We start from the raw sequence: 16,910 nt of genomic DNA on the forward strand, positions 1-16,910 counted from the left end.
TTTCCTAGACCAAGGAAGATCTGACTGCAAGGCACTTTGCAAGTACTTTTCTTTCTCTATCTGTAAAAGCAATTACTCAGAGATCCTAGCTGTCTTTGAGCACTGATTCAAGGAGTCAGCTGTTGAAAGGCAACTTCCCCCAAGCAATCCCCTGACAAAATGCAGGTGGCATGCAGTATCTGACCAGCACACACCTACATCCTTCCCTATACATACAGGTTCCTGACAGATTCCCTCTGTGCAGCTCAGCCATCCAGGAGATGAGTACAGAAGTCTGTCATGGTTTAACCCCAGCCAGCAACTCAGCACCACGCAGCTGCTTGCTCACTTCCACCCCACCCAGTGGAATGGGGGAGAGAATCGGGGAAAAAAAAGTAAAACTTGTGGGTTGAGATAAGAACAGTTTAATAGAAGAGAAAGGAAGAAAATAATAACAATAATAAAATGACAACAACAACAATAATAATAATAATAAAAGAATTGGAATATACAAAACAAGCGATGCACAATGCAATTGCTCACCACTTGCTGACCGATGCCCAGTTAGTTCCCAAGCAGCGATCCCCCCCAGGCCATCTCCCCCCAGTTTATATACTGGGCATGATGTCACACAGTATGGCATACCCCTTTGGCCAGCTGGGGTCAGCTGTCCTGGCTGTGCCCCCTCCCGACTTCTTGGGCCCCTCCAGCCTTCTTGCAGGCTGGGCATGAGAAGCTGAGAAATCTTTGACTTAGTATAAACACTACTTAGCAACAACTGAAAACATCAGTGTGTGATCAACATTCTTCTCCTGCTAAATCCAAAACATAACACTATACCAGCTACTAGGAAGAAAATTAACTCTATCCCAGCTGAAACCAGTACAAAGGGTGTAAACAAAGTTTTGCCCCTAAAAAATGAAGAGAGCGAGATTTCTAGAAAGGAAAAAAGAGTTTGAGAAATCCAGCTTCACCAATTAGAGGCAGGGACAAGGCTGTGGGAAAGCAGTGTAAGCTAATCCTCCATGTGCAGTGAAATGACTCACGCAAAAGAAGTCTCCGGGAAAGAGGGCTGCATTTTGTCCTTTTACCCTGAGGGATGACAGAGGTCCTGGAGGTTTACCATCCCCTCCCACTAGATGGCAAGAGTCCCCCTCCCGGAAAGGGAGAAGAGAGGAAGAATTGAACAGATTAAGGCCATTTGGTTATAAAAGGGAGAAGATGCTCAAGAACACAATGTACTGGTCTCCATAACTCCCAGGCAAGTGCAGCAAATCCCTCCTCATCCTTAAAAGGCGTTATGGAAACATCTGTTTTAATGTCTTTTTTGCTGATTCACTGTGACAGGCCAAAGAACACGTCCTAACAAGGACAGTCACTGCTAGCGGTTCTGTTCTTATGCAGAAACTTGAACAATTACTTCAAGGACAGAGGCTCCACTTGCTGAATTTGCAAAAGAGCTCACCACAAGGCCAGGACGTGGGATGCAGAAGGGAACAGCGATGTAGGAGATGCATTACACACCCTTGCATCTGATCCCACCATTTCGTTAACAACCTTCATGTGTATGTGATCAGCAAGCAGCTGAGGACCCTCAGCTTTCATGGCAGGTGATGCCCTAAATGTTAACCCAAGATTACTGCCTTCCACTATTACTGCCTGTGAAAATTTGGCCATGGCAACCTAGAGAGGCCACCTAATGGGGAAAAAAAGTGGCACTGTTGGAATCTTGTTTGCAAGTCAGCACTGCAGTTATCAGCAGAAAAGAAATGCTGGTAAAGTGCCATACTTTAGAGACATGAGACCTAGGAATAGAAAACTTATGCAATCTATAGGTTCAAATCCTGCCCTGCTCTGCACATTATTTGTAGCAGGGAACATAGAGCTTGTAATTTCCAGGACCCTGGAAAGCATTTGGAGTTCAGGAAGACCTGGATATCACATTTGTGTCTTCAGTGCATTTGTATGTGGCCTGGTACAAGGGTGCTGAGCACTTCCTTTTGAAGATCAGGGCTCTAAAAAGTATCTCCAGCAACACATATCGCTCATCATCTAGGAAGACACCGCTAACCCAGTCCCAAGCAATTTCCCAGCACCACTTCCTACCAATCCAAAGACCTTGAAGCATAAGCAGGCAAGAAAGTCGCTGTCCTCCTCCCATGCTTTAAACAAAGTGTGGGAGACCTGAAAAAAAACTGTCAGGACCAGGTCCCCTGAACACTACACACACAGAGGCTGGTGGCCAGGGAGAGGGACACAGCAAGTCCTCATGAGGCTTATTTCGGCTTTCAATGAGCTTCATGCGTTATTTAGTAGCAACAATGGCAGAAACAATGGGACAAGTAAGAACAAGGTGCCCCCGATCAGGCATGCCATCAAGTCACTACTATTGACTGTCCCCTTCGCTAAGTGCTGCAGAGACAGAAAACCCTTTTGTTTCCACAAGGTCCAGGGCTACCTCCTCAAGGCTGGTGTTCCTGGAGGAGCCATGTGCTTCCTTCCCTTCCCCACCCTCTCCATCATACCCTACCTTTCTCATGGGTATATTTTGTCTCCCAACCACTTCTTCCATTAGGGACCACATTTGGCCTTGTTTCCTTTGGACATTTTCCACACACAAAAACACAACAACAAAAAGAAGAGTGATATGTTTAAGGGGCCATGAAGCCAAAAGCTTCAGTATCATTCACCTGTCCTTTCCAGGTCACTGGGATAGGTCAGAGAGCAGTGCCCTTGCCTCCCCTCTGTGCTTTTCTGCATGCCTTACCTGTCTTTAATGGACCTGGAGAAAGGACAAGGTGAATAGGAGAAGCAGAAGAAAGAAAATAAAGCATGTTAATGCAGAAACAGACACAAACAGATAAACATTACCATTGTGGCTTGGGAATCTGAGCCCAGGAACAGGCACTGAGTGAAAACAGGTATTGCTAAGTCTCTTAAGGGAATCATGTTTCCCCTGGTGTTGTTGCTTAGCGTAGTCTCTTTGGAGCAGGCTTGTCCATGGGTGGGATGGAAAAGCTTCTCCCCGCCCCCCCCGCCGCTTTCATTTGGAGCTGCAAAAGAGCTGTAAGAATAACATGGGTTTAGTCTCCTCCTCAGGAGATATCACAAACTTCTTCCTGCTATTCCAGAGTCCCTGCTCCATCCTGCAAACACCTGGCGGGGGGGGGAATGAAACAAAACAAAAACCGACCACACACATGGTAATTCTAATTATTGGGACACTATACAGCCAGATTTTCAAAGAAGAGCAGAATTTGTAAACACTTCCCACAGGTTCAAGCACCAAAAAGCATTGCAGTCTTGTAAATCCAGGCATTTAGGTTTAGCACTTAGCTGATTGCTTTTGAAAATCTGTGCCTCCTCCCCATGCCTTGTGGGCTTTAAGCTCTTAAAGCAATTAAAGGCACCCGCGCATCTGTCAGCCTCAATATAGCAAATACTAACATGCAATGAACTCGCATAAAGCCCTTGCAGGAAGGGCCTCACACAGTCCGTGTGCTGAGATCTCATGCTGTGTTACACAGAAGGATGGTGTGCAGCTATTTTGTTGCCCTACACTGCCCTAATGGTTAGGCTAGTACTCAAAGCTGGTTTTTAATGTCCTTTCTTCTAAAACACACTTTCCCAGGACAAAATCCCTATTCTCTTCCATACCCAAACCCCAAGCACATCCCAGTTACAGCATCAAAACCACCTCCTGAAAGAAGCAAAAGCCAGAGGTTCCAAGTCATTGGTGCTCTACTTTTTCCAGAGGTACAGACCAAGGACCATCAACCTTTTTAGACCCACAGCCTAAGAATCTACTGAAATTCCTCTCAACACACTCGTTTCTCTCCAAGCAACAGCAATCTACCCCAGGACTGCTGCTAAATCAATCCAAAGCCACCAGTCAGTTTTAGGCTTGGTTTTCCACTTCAGTTCCTCACTGCAAACCACGCTGCACACTTTGCTCCCCTTCATAGCATCCTACCACACTTCTACTGCACCTTCCCGATGGTTCCACAGCAATGAAAACACAACCCCACCTTCTCCAACAGGGCTAAAAACCTTCACTTCAAAGCTAGAATACCTCAGATAAGCAGTAACCTCGCCAAAGATCACCACACCAGAGCACAGCACCATCTGTTCTTCCTTAGCCTTGTGCTCTCCCAACCGTTATAGGCTCTTGCTTCTAATGAGTATGATGGCTCTCTCCTGTGCACCTTTAGGAAACTTAATTAACTCAGCTGCCTCTGCTGTGCCCCCTATACCTGTGTGAGATCAAGGGGCTTAACTCCCAGCTTGCTGGAAGTAAGCAGGCTCCCAGTGCTGCTTTCCCAGTATACTCAACCCCTTGAAGCTCACTGTACTCTTACCAGGGTGTGAGACTGTGTGGCCATGGATGGAAAAGCTGAGAGTCGGGGTTTAAAGAAACTCAGCCCATTCCCCTCAAATCTCTCAGTTAGCATCACAACCATAGAGACATAATGCAGCAGAAAACCTGCACAAAGAAATACAAATCCAAGAAGCAACTGGGAGAAACAGTTTATTGGAAGAAAAAAAAAAACCAGCAAGCTGTGAAAGTGAGGCTCAGTGACTAGCATTACCATGACAAATTGACCCTTCTCATGCGCAGGGAGGGGCACCTAAGCATCTAATGAGATTCCTTAAAAGACCTTAAAGAATTTAGGAAAGCAAGTCCCCAAGCAGATAAGAGCCAGCTGGTTTTAGTTTTGAAGATACTAAAAGTTCACCCCCCACCTCACTCTGAAGCACCCTGACACCTGCTCTCCTTACCAAGCACTTTACCACCTGATACCTGAATGAGAGGAAAAAACAGATATAAAACAGGCCTCAGTCCACTACTTTGCATGAATGAAGAAAGGTTGTTTAAGTTTCTAGACCTTAGACTTGTTTGAATCTGGTTTTTCATGCACTGCTTAGATTTTTAATGAACAGTAGCTGCTCCCACAACCAACCTCTGCTGGCAGTATCTTTTTACCATTACAGGAGGAAATTGTGTATTGGGTCATCTTTATTCTGCCCTTCCTGAACCAAATCACTAGAAAAAGCAGGACAATACTGCTAGGATCCTGGAGCAGAAAAAAAGTCAAAGAAAAAAAAAAGACACCGCACACTGCAGAGCAGTCACTGGTCCGTGGAAAGCTTCCTGCCCATTCATGCCCCATTTTCCTGATCACTTTCTCACCACCATTCATCATCTTATCTTTCTTCACATTCCAAACACTCCTGCTTCATATCTTCATTCCCCAGCGTGGTGCTTTCAAAAACAAGTGTGGAAACCCTAAAGCAGGCACACGATGCTTTATGTAAGCACAAGACCAATCTGTCTCCATTATCCCAATGCTGTACCTGTCCCTACTGTATTCACCAAGCTTGCTAGCTGCAGCTTGTTCTACTAAAATCTTAAGCTCTGGGGGCCATAAAACACATACTTCATTGTGTGCACAGCCATAGTTTGTCCATCCTACAAAATAAGAAAGCAAAGTCAAAATCCTGCATTTGGTTCAACCAGGACATACATTACTTTAGACAATTGTTTTTCATTTCAAAAATGTTTATACCACCTTAGTTAAGGCCAGAAGTTTTTTTTCCATGACTGTCCATTATTTAATAAGAATGAGCTTCTGATTCTATTAAAGAATCAATTTTAAAGTTATGCCTTAAGATGATTTTCTTTTTTTTTGCATTCTCTTACATGTTAAAAACTTTGCTAAAAAGAAAATGCTGCAGCATCTAAAAGGAAATTCTATTTTAGGTCCAAAACATTCTTCCTTCAACTTTGTAATGTTTTTATGATTTTCACACATTTTTATTGGCATTTTTTGAGGGTTTTTTGGTTGTGTTTTTTTTGCTTGCTGCATTTGAGACACTATCTCTTCTGCTAAGAGATGCTTGGCATCTGCCTGGATTTTGCCAAATCACACACTTATACTTCCTCTCCACTTTACCACTAACGTCAGCCTTTGTCCAAAGGGGGCTGCTTTATCTAAGCATGCAATTAAAGGCTCTGTACTCTAGTTTTAGGCATCTCAAAAACAGGAAGTACAGGCTCTGTAACAACTGGCAATGTCAGTTTTCTGATAATTCTTATCAGCCTATGAGTGCAACAAGTTTGTACCACAGTTCCAGATATCAGAAGCAAGAGGTGTATTATCTAAGTAGTCACTCAGATGGTGCCCAAAACCCAGCAAAATGCAAAACAGACTCTCAGCTGGTGAAGTGCTTAGATTTGTCAGGTACAAAAAGTCCTTTATAAAAGGAAGACACTTTTTGTTATTTCTGAACATTCAGTTAAAGATTCTGTTGCCATTTCAAAATTCCACCACGTATCCAGTTAATTCTTATGACTGCAACACAGCCATCTACCAGACACTGGATGGAAGGAGCAGGAAGTTTAGCACCTAAATTTAGCTGCAGTTCAGCAGATCAAGCCTAGATTTCCTATACAGTCAAAAGGCAAAAGCAAGTACAGTGAAAGGAGACAATAAAACAATTCAAAGTATCAAGATTTTTAGATCAATAAACTGCACCTTAAGTATGGCAAAACTGGTATCAATGTGTCTAGTTCTCCAATACCGAAAACAGCATCTAGTTTTCCAGCACATTCACACCTAATAGAAGAGAAGAAAGTTTTGCCAGTTGGACACAAACCGTGAGAACAGAAGTGATACTGTGCAATAAATATCCATACACCAAAAGTTCATATAAATCCCACTTTTAATCATGGACAAATTTACTTTCAAGTAAAATTAACAGTTTTAAATAAAATATAAATTAACAAATCAGTACTCAAAAAAAATAAAAGACACTGTGCATGTCTACTCTAGCAGAAACAAAAGCCTAGGCATATTCCAGTTCTCTTCACCTTACTGGAGTTTCAGGGAGATCTCTGAATGATTATGAAACAGAAATAAAGGACTAAAAGGTAGTGACTTTTGCCACTATGAGGATATAGCTTCCAAGACAAAAGGGGAAACTGTCACAAGTAAACAAAACTGATTTAAGCAGTTTTGTGGAAGCACAGCATTGGGTGCAATAGATTTATCTTCTCCATCACAGTACTTATTCCAGAATATAAAATCAGATAAGCTGTCCTAAAAGGTTTTATTCTTACTGCTTTGGAAAACCCTGCACTTCTTTTTCTTTGACTGAGGAGACTCAGAATTAAGAAGTCAAGTGATATCAGTCCTGGAATCTGGAAAAGAACATAAAAACAGTCCTCATTCATCCTAGCTAGCCGTATTTCACAATCTCACCCAAAGGATGAGAATTCACACTCATTCTCTTACTGTACATAGCTTAAGCTGCTGCTACTCATTTACTGACAGCGAGCCTTTGCTCGTCCCATTACACACAAAAGTGCAATATTAAAAAAAAAAAGTAATTTTTGGCAGATATTGTCTAATGAGACTAAGCCAAGTTGACCCCATTTTCCCACATTTCCAAAGCCTAGCTGTATTACACACTCTGGGAAATCTGCTTCTTCAATGGTTTAAAGGGACAAAAAGGAGGAACCCTGAGGCAAAAATGGCTTTTTGTGTAGCAAGTCCAATAAAAGCTCTCCATCACAGCATCTCATAAGGGTCCTGCGATCTTCTGTGGTGGGAGGCCTTCCTCAATCCATAGGGAAGTAGACGAGCTGTTACGCAACATTCGCCTGTGGATCCGTCTGAGCCTTAGCAGGTAAAGCAGGATGGAGAGCAGCACAATCAGAAAACAGACAAAAAACAAATAGTGATTGTAAACAAATGAGAAGCTCCTCCAGTGGGAGTGACTTGCTCGGAAGTTTTCTTGCTGGATGTCTCTGAAAAGAATCAAAGGGATAACAGACATAAGTTGCAAATCTAACTCTGCCTCCAAACTATCTTACCACAGGAAACAGAACCCATTTTAGTAGAAGTCTTTATAAAGCATTACTTGAGCTACCTGAAATACGTACTGAGGTTATATATAATGCGCTAGAAACAACATCTTGTCTCCCCCTATCTGTCAGCTATTTTGCTATCACCATACTTCTTCCCTCACAAAACTTCCATACCTTCCACCTAAATGCTCTTTCCAGACATTTGAGAAAAAAACTGGTACCTTAAAGGTAAAAACCGTGTTCGGTAAAGAATGGCTCCCAAGGTCCATTGCACCTCTTTATCATAAACCTGCAGAGCTGTTTTCAAATTGCTGTAACTCACAGGGAAAGAGAAGCCACTGTGAAATACTTCAAACATCCAGGCAGACTTAAAACACTGGTACCTACAGAAAGAGTGGCATAAGGTCAGGCCAGCAGTTACAGAGTCCCAGAGGACAAGGGAGCACAATTAGACACATAACTATCAGTACTTTTTTATGGCTGATGCAATATTTAAGGTTATATTCACACTTTCAATGATTTCATTAAACAGATCATTTGGACATGACCTCTCCCTGGCAACTCTGTATGAACGAATTTGCTGTACAAACACAAATACTTACTTCAATCTGTGGAGATCAGCATGTGATGCATAAAGACCACGGTCAAAACGTTCCCGTAGGACAGACCACTTCGTGGCACAATAATCCTTGGGAAAAAAAGAAAAGAAAAAAAAAAAAAGAAAGACTTTGTCCTGGTTTCGGCTGGGATAGAGTTAATTTTCTTCCTAGTAGCTGGTATAGTGTTATGTTTTGGATTTAGCAGGAGAAGAATGTTGATCACACACTGATGTTTTCAGTTGTTGCTAAGTAGTGTTTATACTAAGTCAAGGATTTCTCAGCTTCTCATGCCCAGCCTGCAAGAAGGCTGGAGGGGCCCAAGAAGTCGGGAGGGGGCACAGCCAGGACAGCTGACCCCAACTGGCCAAAGGGGTATGCCATACTGTGTGACATCATGCCCAGTATATAAACTGGGGGGAGTTGGCCCAGGAGGGCAGATTGCTGCTTGGGAACTAACTGGGTATCAGTCGGCGAGTGACGAGCATTGTGCATCACTTGTTTTGTATATTCCAATTCTTTTATTATTATTATTGTTGTTGTTGTCATTTTATTATTGTTATTATTTTCTTCCTTTCTCTTCTATTAAACTGTTCTTATCTCAACACACAAGTTTTACTTTTTTTTCCCCGATTCTCTCCCCCATCCCACCGGGGGGGGGGGAAGTGAGCAAGCAGCTGCGTGGTGCTGAGTTGCTGGCTGGGGTTAAACCATGACAGACTTCAGCTTTGCTTCTGCCTTGAGAAGAAAAAAATACCACGAGATAAGATGCTCTGTAAATACGGAAAGCTAGAAAACTCAAAAATAATGGCTTCCCTTGCACTGTTAATAAGTCAGATCACAAATTTCATTTAGTGTAACATTTTGATCCATACATGGCATTTGTGGTTAAGTTAATATTCAGCAGCACTTAAACTCTTCAGTTACGTACTTGGAGACGAAAAATAGACAACCTATTTTTAGGGCATTGACAAAGCAAGTCCTATTCCTCTAATTTATGTTGTAGCCTTACTTTGAACTGCCCCCAACAGATTGATCCTTGTTAGGAGTAACACGTGGGAAACTGGTATAAAATGCATAAAGCAAGACGAAAAGGAATTCTTTTTCTAACAACAACTAAGACATTCCTAAAAAGCAGCAAGGGGTGGAAGCAGCATGGATTTCCCCGTTATCAATAGTTCTGCCAGAACTTGACTACTGTGAGTCCCGTTCCCTCTACAGTCAATTTTACTACTGTGCCTTAAAACAAGTATTCTAAAAGAAAAACCCAGTGAGGAAAAGAGATGCCCTGTGATAGTTCATTGCAGGGTAGAAGGATTTTGGATCTTTAAAGGAAGAGTTTTGTTGCAACACCTTCAGAACAAAATGCTTCTAGAGAGTAGTTGTTTTGAATTAGAAAAAGTTTATATCAAGAACACTTTACCTTTGCAGCTTTAGTAAATTTAGCAGCATTGTAATCTCCTCCCATGCGTAACACATCCTCGGTGCAGTAGTAGAACTCTGAGAAACCATAGAATTCACTGTTCTGAAAGTGCACAGCAGGCTGATAGACACCATTAAGTGATGTCTGCGTTTCATTAGTCTTATTCATGAATGGTTGAATAATTTCACGACACAGATTAAAATCTCCTGTTCCCCGCAAATACATTATCTGTCCGTTCTGCTGGATCTCATCCTGAGCATCCAGGGGCAGGCAAGGATCTAGGTAGGGTGAATCAGAAGTCATACCAGTCTGTTTGCTCAGCAGTCTGTATAAAAGAGCAAGCACAGTAACAACTGCATATCAGAAACATCAAGCTCCGAGATACAACAGCATCAAAACAGAGCATCCTCATTTAAAGAAACTTCAGCATTGCATGCAGCACGCTGTAGAAATTAAGTTTTTTGCCAGGACATTTTACTAAATATTTTCAAGTTAGGGGGTTACTGAGCCTAGTGAGGCACAGAACCCATATCCCCAAGTGACTGCAGGCAGCTACCTGTTTTTAAGCACTGTACTGGTAAATAGACTGTCTTCATATCTCTGGCGTGCTGCATTTCCTCCAAAGCCAAGGAATGTTGCAACGTAGACCCTATACACATGCTCAGTTTGATGAGCATCACAACCCAAGTTGAATTCTGCAAGTAAGTTCTTGGCTACTTCCTCCTGCAGGAACACAAGCACCAAGATTAGGTATAAACAATATGAACCAGAACCTAAAGACATGTTCTTTGGACAACTGGATGCCCTTGACACCTTTAAAACTTCACTCCTTGCTCATCTATTTTGCTTTTCACAGGTCCGCATTACCTTCTACTTCATAGGGAGAGCAAAGCATATTGCTTGCAGAGAACTGCATTATTGCTACTGACACCCAATGAACTGTAAAGGCCAGGAACTGCCACTAAGGACACTAAAGTATCTTTTCCTATGAAAAAGTATGCACTGCAGCTACTAACCCTAATGCTACCATTTCTGACCGAGTCCCCATACTACTGATTACTAGGTTAAGTAGATTTATGGTCTGCCCAGCAGAGCTGTTCTTCATTTTCCAATCTGGAGTTCTCAAGTTTTTCAGCAGACCTGTCAGTCACTCAGCTCTCCTCCCATACCATACATCAGTCACTTGCAGTAGCTTTTCAGATATTTAAGAGATGAGCAACAGACACACTTCGTGTACAACGCGCTCAGAAACGTAGCATAACTTTGCACGGCTTCCAACTGACATTGTAAATGAAAAACAGCACTAGCACTGTAAGTGTCACAGTCAGTTGTTTGACTCTCTTGTCATTCTCTGTCTGGGAACCTGGACAGGTTCCATGACCAGAATACCTATTTTATATTGGCTTGTGTTCAGACAGAGCCATACAACAGTCATCATCAATTGTCTGCAGCTCTTCCTATTTCCAGTTCATACTTCACTGGGACAATCTGCTCTGAATCTAAATGCCCATATTTTTGTTTAACAGCCCAAACTATTTGTTATGCCATCTGTCTGAAAGGCAGTGTAGCTATTAAAACGTGCAATAATGAAAATGCATCATTTCACAGGAAGATTAAAAAAAAATAAATATGTACATCATTATAACAGTGCATTGAGAGTCAAAACATAGGGCTTTTATGGTATTCTTACTTTAGATAACCTCCAATTAATTTAGAGAAATTATCCAACTTCAAAAATTCAGGAATTACTCCAGAACTCAGTAGATTGAAGTTAGAGCAATTTAAGTTCCATTTAAGACTTGTAACAAAGAAATTTGCTTCCTACAACAGACAAACTGTGCTGAGGACTTGGGTGATACTTAAACAAACTGTACTGTTACCCCGTGTCCTATTAATTCAGTTTCTACCAACCCAACTTGAAGGAAAAGTCCCATCTTATATAAGTTCTTATATAAAAGAAGAGCCACACAACTTTTGGTTTCTAAACTCCAGAATACAGTCTCTTAAGTGTAACACAAATTTAAAAATTGTACATACATACATGCACGCACACAAAGAATGCACGTCCACTTAAAAATTAGAGGCAAATTATACTAACTGAAATAAGCTTTCTGAAAGAACAAAATACAAATGAATTGCTTAGCTGATGAAGAACTGGTATTTGCCATCTTCTCTTGCCTTGGTTTTGGAATGTGATGTAATGAAGAATAGGACTCAAAACAAAGAAAACAAAACAACGAATATGCATTAAAATAAATCAAAAGGAAAAGAAGAAAGTTGCACAGATAATAACCTGCTGTGAAGAGGCAAAGCTTACAGTTTTAGGGACTTCGTATGCTATCTGAGTCGACACTCCGCCCATGTCAAGAATACCCACTGTCCTCTTACGAAAGATGGCCTCTTTGTTTTCACTGCCTGGGACATGCACCTCCACAATCGCTTCATCCTCTGGATAAAACAATGAGTAGGCATTAAGAAATACAACTAGGGTGGGTCTAAAGCAGCAGTACACTACTTGTAGTTAACTTCTTTTCTGTAGCAATGCAGATCATTGAAATTTCACATACGAATTAAGCCAACATCAGCATCTGCACACACACTATTCACTAACATCTCTGTCTAAAAACATACCATCAACAGTGAAAGCACAGGTACATACTCGAAGGAATGTACTTCCTAAAATCCAATTCACAATTAAGATACCTACCATCATCTGTGTGTTCAAATCTTCCAAGAACAAAGTTGATGCCAATCCATGCATATACTCCTACATGCATAAGAAAACATATTTGGACATTTCAGGAATATCTGGTACATATCATCTTAAAAACAAAGAGGGATTTTTTGCATATGAGTTAAGATATATCACTGCTCATATTTTAATATATAAAGTACTTTGAAGTTAAATATTCCTGACAAGTTATTCTAGTCCTTCTCTCCCAAGTCAAGGCTAAAAATCCTAGTTCAAAGTGTTAAAGACTGTCCAATGTGTAAGTTTCAGAAAAAGTAAGCACGTTAGCTTTTAAAGTGATTTTAAGTCTCTAGTGAACTGATCACATCAAAACATCACTCCTTTAGAAACCATTTTTCCCTGCAAAGTTTCTTCCATCAATAAAGTTGTACCTTATCCTTAACCCTCCCTCCCCAAAGCCAGAGAAAATGGACTAAAATTCCTGCTGAACACAGATAAGTTATTTCGCTGCCAATTAGAAAACATTTAGACAAGTTAGAAGATCACAGCAGATGATCATCTCCACATCCCATATGTCGCTGAGGAATAAGGTCTCTCAACCAAACCAGAATTTTAAAAAGCAACAACAACAAAAAAATTATCCAAGTTGTACTGTGAAAGTAATAAAGACTTCAAAGATAATTTTTCCAAAGTTAACCTACCTTCCTGTTTCCCCGAAATAACCTCTGCATGTGAGTCCGAAAACAGAAAATCAAAATGCACAGGAATATCAGTGAGCAGATCTTCAAGTATTGCCTTCTGCTGGCTGCAAAATTACATTTTGAACAGTTAAAAATAGTCACACCAGGACTGCTATTCTAAATGCTAAAAATAAGACAGCCAATAACCTTTCTGGCAGAATCCTCATTCCTGCAGTACACAGAATATAGAGAGGAGTCTCTTTGTGTTTTGCACGTGGCACATGTTCAGCCGCAAAGCTCAGAAGTGGAGAGATATAATCACTGACCTTTTCAGGAGAGCTGGCAAACTCTGAAATGCCTAGTGAAATAGATAAATATGAGAGTGAAGCAACTCAAGCTTTAGGCATTTTCTGGGAAATCTTGACAACCAACACACAGAGAAGAAACCAACAACCCAAAGCCAAACCCAGGAAATCAGCTACAGAAATAAGAAAATAAGAATGAAGCTAACACTTAATCATCCTCTAAACAATAAACAAAAACCTGTATTAGATATATTACCTTTCTATAATTGGTTCAAATAGCTTTACAGAAAGCCAATTATTTATTCATTGAATAAACAGAACCAAGTTAACTGACGACTGAACCAGCAACTGTCTTAGTTCACGGAGAAACCTCTCCCTCCTGCCCATCAGTGTCACGTTTCAAGCTTTAAAGCTGAACAAAGCTCTCTGCAAAGCAAACCCAAAGAAATCCGGAGGAGTGCCATGCTGACAACTTGCAAGTGTCCTTCACCCAGACATTTTAAATATAGGGTTTGAAGAAGCAAAGTTAGGATAGGCAGCTATCTAGAAAATTGCATCTAAAATTAATTTCTTTCCAGTACCTGGCTTAATTTTCATAACCACTGGTTTTCTGTTTTTGTCCCTCATCTGTTTGATGTCCAACAGATCATGTGGATTACCGTTGTGCCTTGGCCAACAATACACAAAAATCCTAGAGCCACTGCTGCCACAGTCCACAACGATTCCATAGTTCAGATTGGGGTTGTTTGTATCTGTAGCTTCAGTGTCAGTTACTCGGGCAAGATATCTAGATGAAAAATAGGCATTACTACATGGCAATTAAGTTCTATATGGAAGTCTTTCTCAATGTCAGACTCAAAACGGGACAACAGTTTCCATCACAGGAATCACATAGTTTTCACTACTGTACTGTTGCTGAAGAAAAAAGTGCCATGCCACCTATAAGAATCGAATTCCCAGAATAAATACCAAAAGTAATTTCCAGAATAATTTATTACACAACATTCTTGTGCCTGTAGTTTTACTGCGCTGCTACAGACACATTAAATATGACATTAGAAAGATTAATTATATAAGCAACCAAGATAAGGAAAGCTTCATTAAAAAAAAAAAAAGGCAGGAAGTTTTACTCGTACTTCTCCCCCCTCCCAATTAATTTATTTTATAGATGCTTCCTGTCAGTGCTTTCCCTTTCACACCAAAACTACATTTCATTCCTCTCCACAAGAATCTTTTCAACTCTCACCTGTGGAATCTTTTGTCCCTGTATGCACGTCCATACTTATTGCGGATGACTACCAGAGAGTAGTAAAGCAAAGAGACAGCAGCAGCAAGTATTCCTATCACAACAATCTGTCGCAAAGTGGTGTTGAGAATACGCGGACATCCCACCGGAGAGATACTGAAGTGCCAAGAAGCAGGAAGCAAACATGAGATGCTGATCCTAAAATTCAAAGAGGATAATCCGCTTTAAAAATGGACTTTACTACCAAAAAGAAGCACAATGCATTCTGAAAGCAGCTAAGGACAAAATGCTTACTTTGCTCTGCTCTAGCTTTGCTTTGGTCATGCTCTGGCTTGAGTGTAGTCAAGACACTATTCCCACCTTTGAATTCATCATTAGCCATGAATTCATTATTAGGTTCCCTGTCCTTCACTCAAAAGACATCACAATTTAATTTGACAGTTCCTTTGGGATTCTTACCTCCCCATTTTGGGAGATGGCCAGCAGAGAGAAAGACCAGCTGGTGTTCAAACATCAGCCAGTCACCTCAGACTGACAAGGCACATCAACCATTCTCAAAGCCATTGCTCTTCTGTTCCTGAATTAAAAAGAAAACAAAAATGATCTTCTAGACAGCATTATGAAGAGCACTGCCAGCAGGTCAAGGGAGGTGATCCTTCCCTTCTACTCAGCACTGGTGAGGCCACATTTGGACTGCTAGGTCCAGTTTGGGGCTCCCCAGAACAAGAAATACATACAGCAAGTTCACTGTAGGGCCACAAAGATGTTGAAGATACTGAAGCATCTCTCCCATGATGAGAGGCCAAGAAAGCTGGGCCTGTTTTACGTGGAGAGGAGACAGCTCTCATGAATGCATATAAATATCTGACTGGAGAATGTAAAGAAGAAGGAAGCAGACTCTTTTCTCAGTGGTGCCCAGTGACAGGACAAGAGGCAAAAGGCACAAACCGAAATACAGGAAATTCTGTCTGAATATAAAAAAGCCCCCAAACTGTGAGGGTGGTGGGACACTGGAGCAGGTTGCTCAGAGAGGCTGTGCAGTCTCCCTCCTCAGAGACATTCAAAGCCTGACTAGACACAGCCCTGGGCAACCCGCTCTAGCTGACCCTACTTGGAGCACAGCTATTCACTGCTCCACTCAGGGAGAGGAGAGGAATTTAGGCACACACAGCAGCACACCTGCTACACAAGGTCTTTATAAACAGCGTATCTTCAGGTCTGCTACCACCTGCAAGGCCAGTCCCCAAAACGTAAAGACTCCAGACATAACATCAGCAACATTAAAAAAAAAAAACACCACCAAAACCCAGCCACCACGCAGATGCCAACACTTCAGCACAGGTCAGGACCGTCACTCTTTTCCCACCACCACCAGCTGGTCTCACAACCCTTCCACACACGCCCCGCCCTTACAAAAGCACCTGCCCGAGGTGCCACGAAGTCCCTGCGCGGGTGCCAAGCCGCAGCCGCCCACTCCCGCCCCGTGGGGCACCCACAAACCCACACCGGGCGGCGGCAGGGAGGGGAACGGGCAGGGGGACAGGGCCCCGGCAGCTCGCAGGTCAGCACGGCGGGCTGTGGAGGACGCCTGCCCCTTCCTCACGGCGACAGCGGTGGGCAGGCCGCAAGGCCCGGCCCGGTCTCACCCCCCCACACCCCGCTCCCCAGAAGCGCGGCGGCACCACCGGCGGCCGGAGCCTGTCCCGAGGGCCGAGAGGCGCTCCCCCCGACCCAAACCCGCCCCGAAGGGACCCTCCCCGCCGCCCGTTCCCCCTCCCCAGCCGGAGAGCCAAGGCCGCGCTCACCTCCCGGCCCGCCGCCGGCCCGCCGCATAGCAACCGGCCACCTCGCCACTTCCGGGTCTCGCCGCCGGACGTGACGCACGCACGCACGCACAGACGTGGCGCTGGGGCTTGCGGGGGTGGGCTGGGAAGGGATTCCCCCGGAGGCGTGACCGCGCATGAGGGGGGAGGCGTGGCCACGAGGGGAGAGGAGGCGTGGTTGCAGATGAGGGGCGTGGCTAAGCGTGAGGAGGGCGTGGTCTCGGCGGCGTGGGCGTGGCCAGGGAGGGGGCGGTGGGTTTGTGTTATTTTATAGCGCGGCAATAATTGGGGGAACC

At 42.9% G+C, this 16,910-nt stretch overlaps 1 protein-coding gene across 2 annotated transcripts; it reads right to left on the reverse strand.

Annotated features, from left to right (window-relative positions):
- Positions 1-6,684: 6,684 nt before the first annotated feature.
- Positions 6,685-16,685, reverse strand: ENTPD4 (ectonucleoside triphosphate diphosphohydrolase 4). 2 transcript variants are annotated; one of them, XM_069801052.1, is made up of 13 exons: positions 16,597-16,685; positions 15,251-15,368; positions 14,792-14,989; positions 14,127-14,332; positions 13,448-13,598; positions 13,262-13,365; positions 12,576-12,635; positions 12,186-12,316; positions 10,425-10,591; positions 9,869-10,193; positions 8,452-8,537; positions 8,071-8,232; positions 6,685-7,789 (listed from the first exon to the last, which is right to left on the reverse strand). In XM_069801052.1, the coding sequence occupies exons 2-13, from the start codon at positions 15,256-15,258 to the stop codon at positions 7,561-7,563; spliced, it is 1,827 nt and encodes a 608-aa protein (XP_069657153.1). In that variant the 5' UTR covers positions 15,259-15,368; positions 16,597-16,685; the 3' UTR covers positions 6,685-7,560. The 2 variants fall into 2 exon arrangements, with proteins under 2 accessions (XP_069657153.1, XP_069657152.1); XM_069801051.1 differs by having other exon boundaries at positions 12,162-12,316.
- Between the last annotated feature and the right edge of the window lie 225 nt (positions 16,686-16,910).

Source organism: Haliaeetus albicilla, chromosome 13 (assembly GCF_947461875.1).
Source record: "Haliaeetus albicilla chromosome 13, bHalAlb1.1, whole genome shotgun sequence".
NCBI classification, from domain to species: domain Eukaryota; kingdom Metazoa; phylum Chordata; class Aves; order Accipitriformes; family Accipitridae; genus Haliaeetus; species Haliaeetus albicilla.

Bases quoted from the DNA above. Each gene is read 5' to 3' on its own strand.
- ENTPD4 (XM_069801051.1), bottom strand. The intron at 14,333-14,791 runs GTGAGAGTTGAA...TTTTTCATCTAG, and splicing joins AGGGACAAAAGATTCCACAG to ATATCTTGCCCGAGTAACTG. The intron at 7,790-8,070 runs GTACCAGTTTTT...GATTCTTTTCAG, and splicing joins ACACGGTTTTTACCTTTAAG to AGACATCCAGCAAGAAAACT.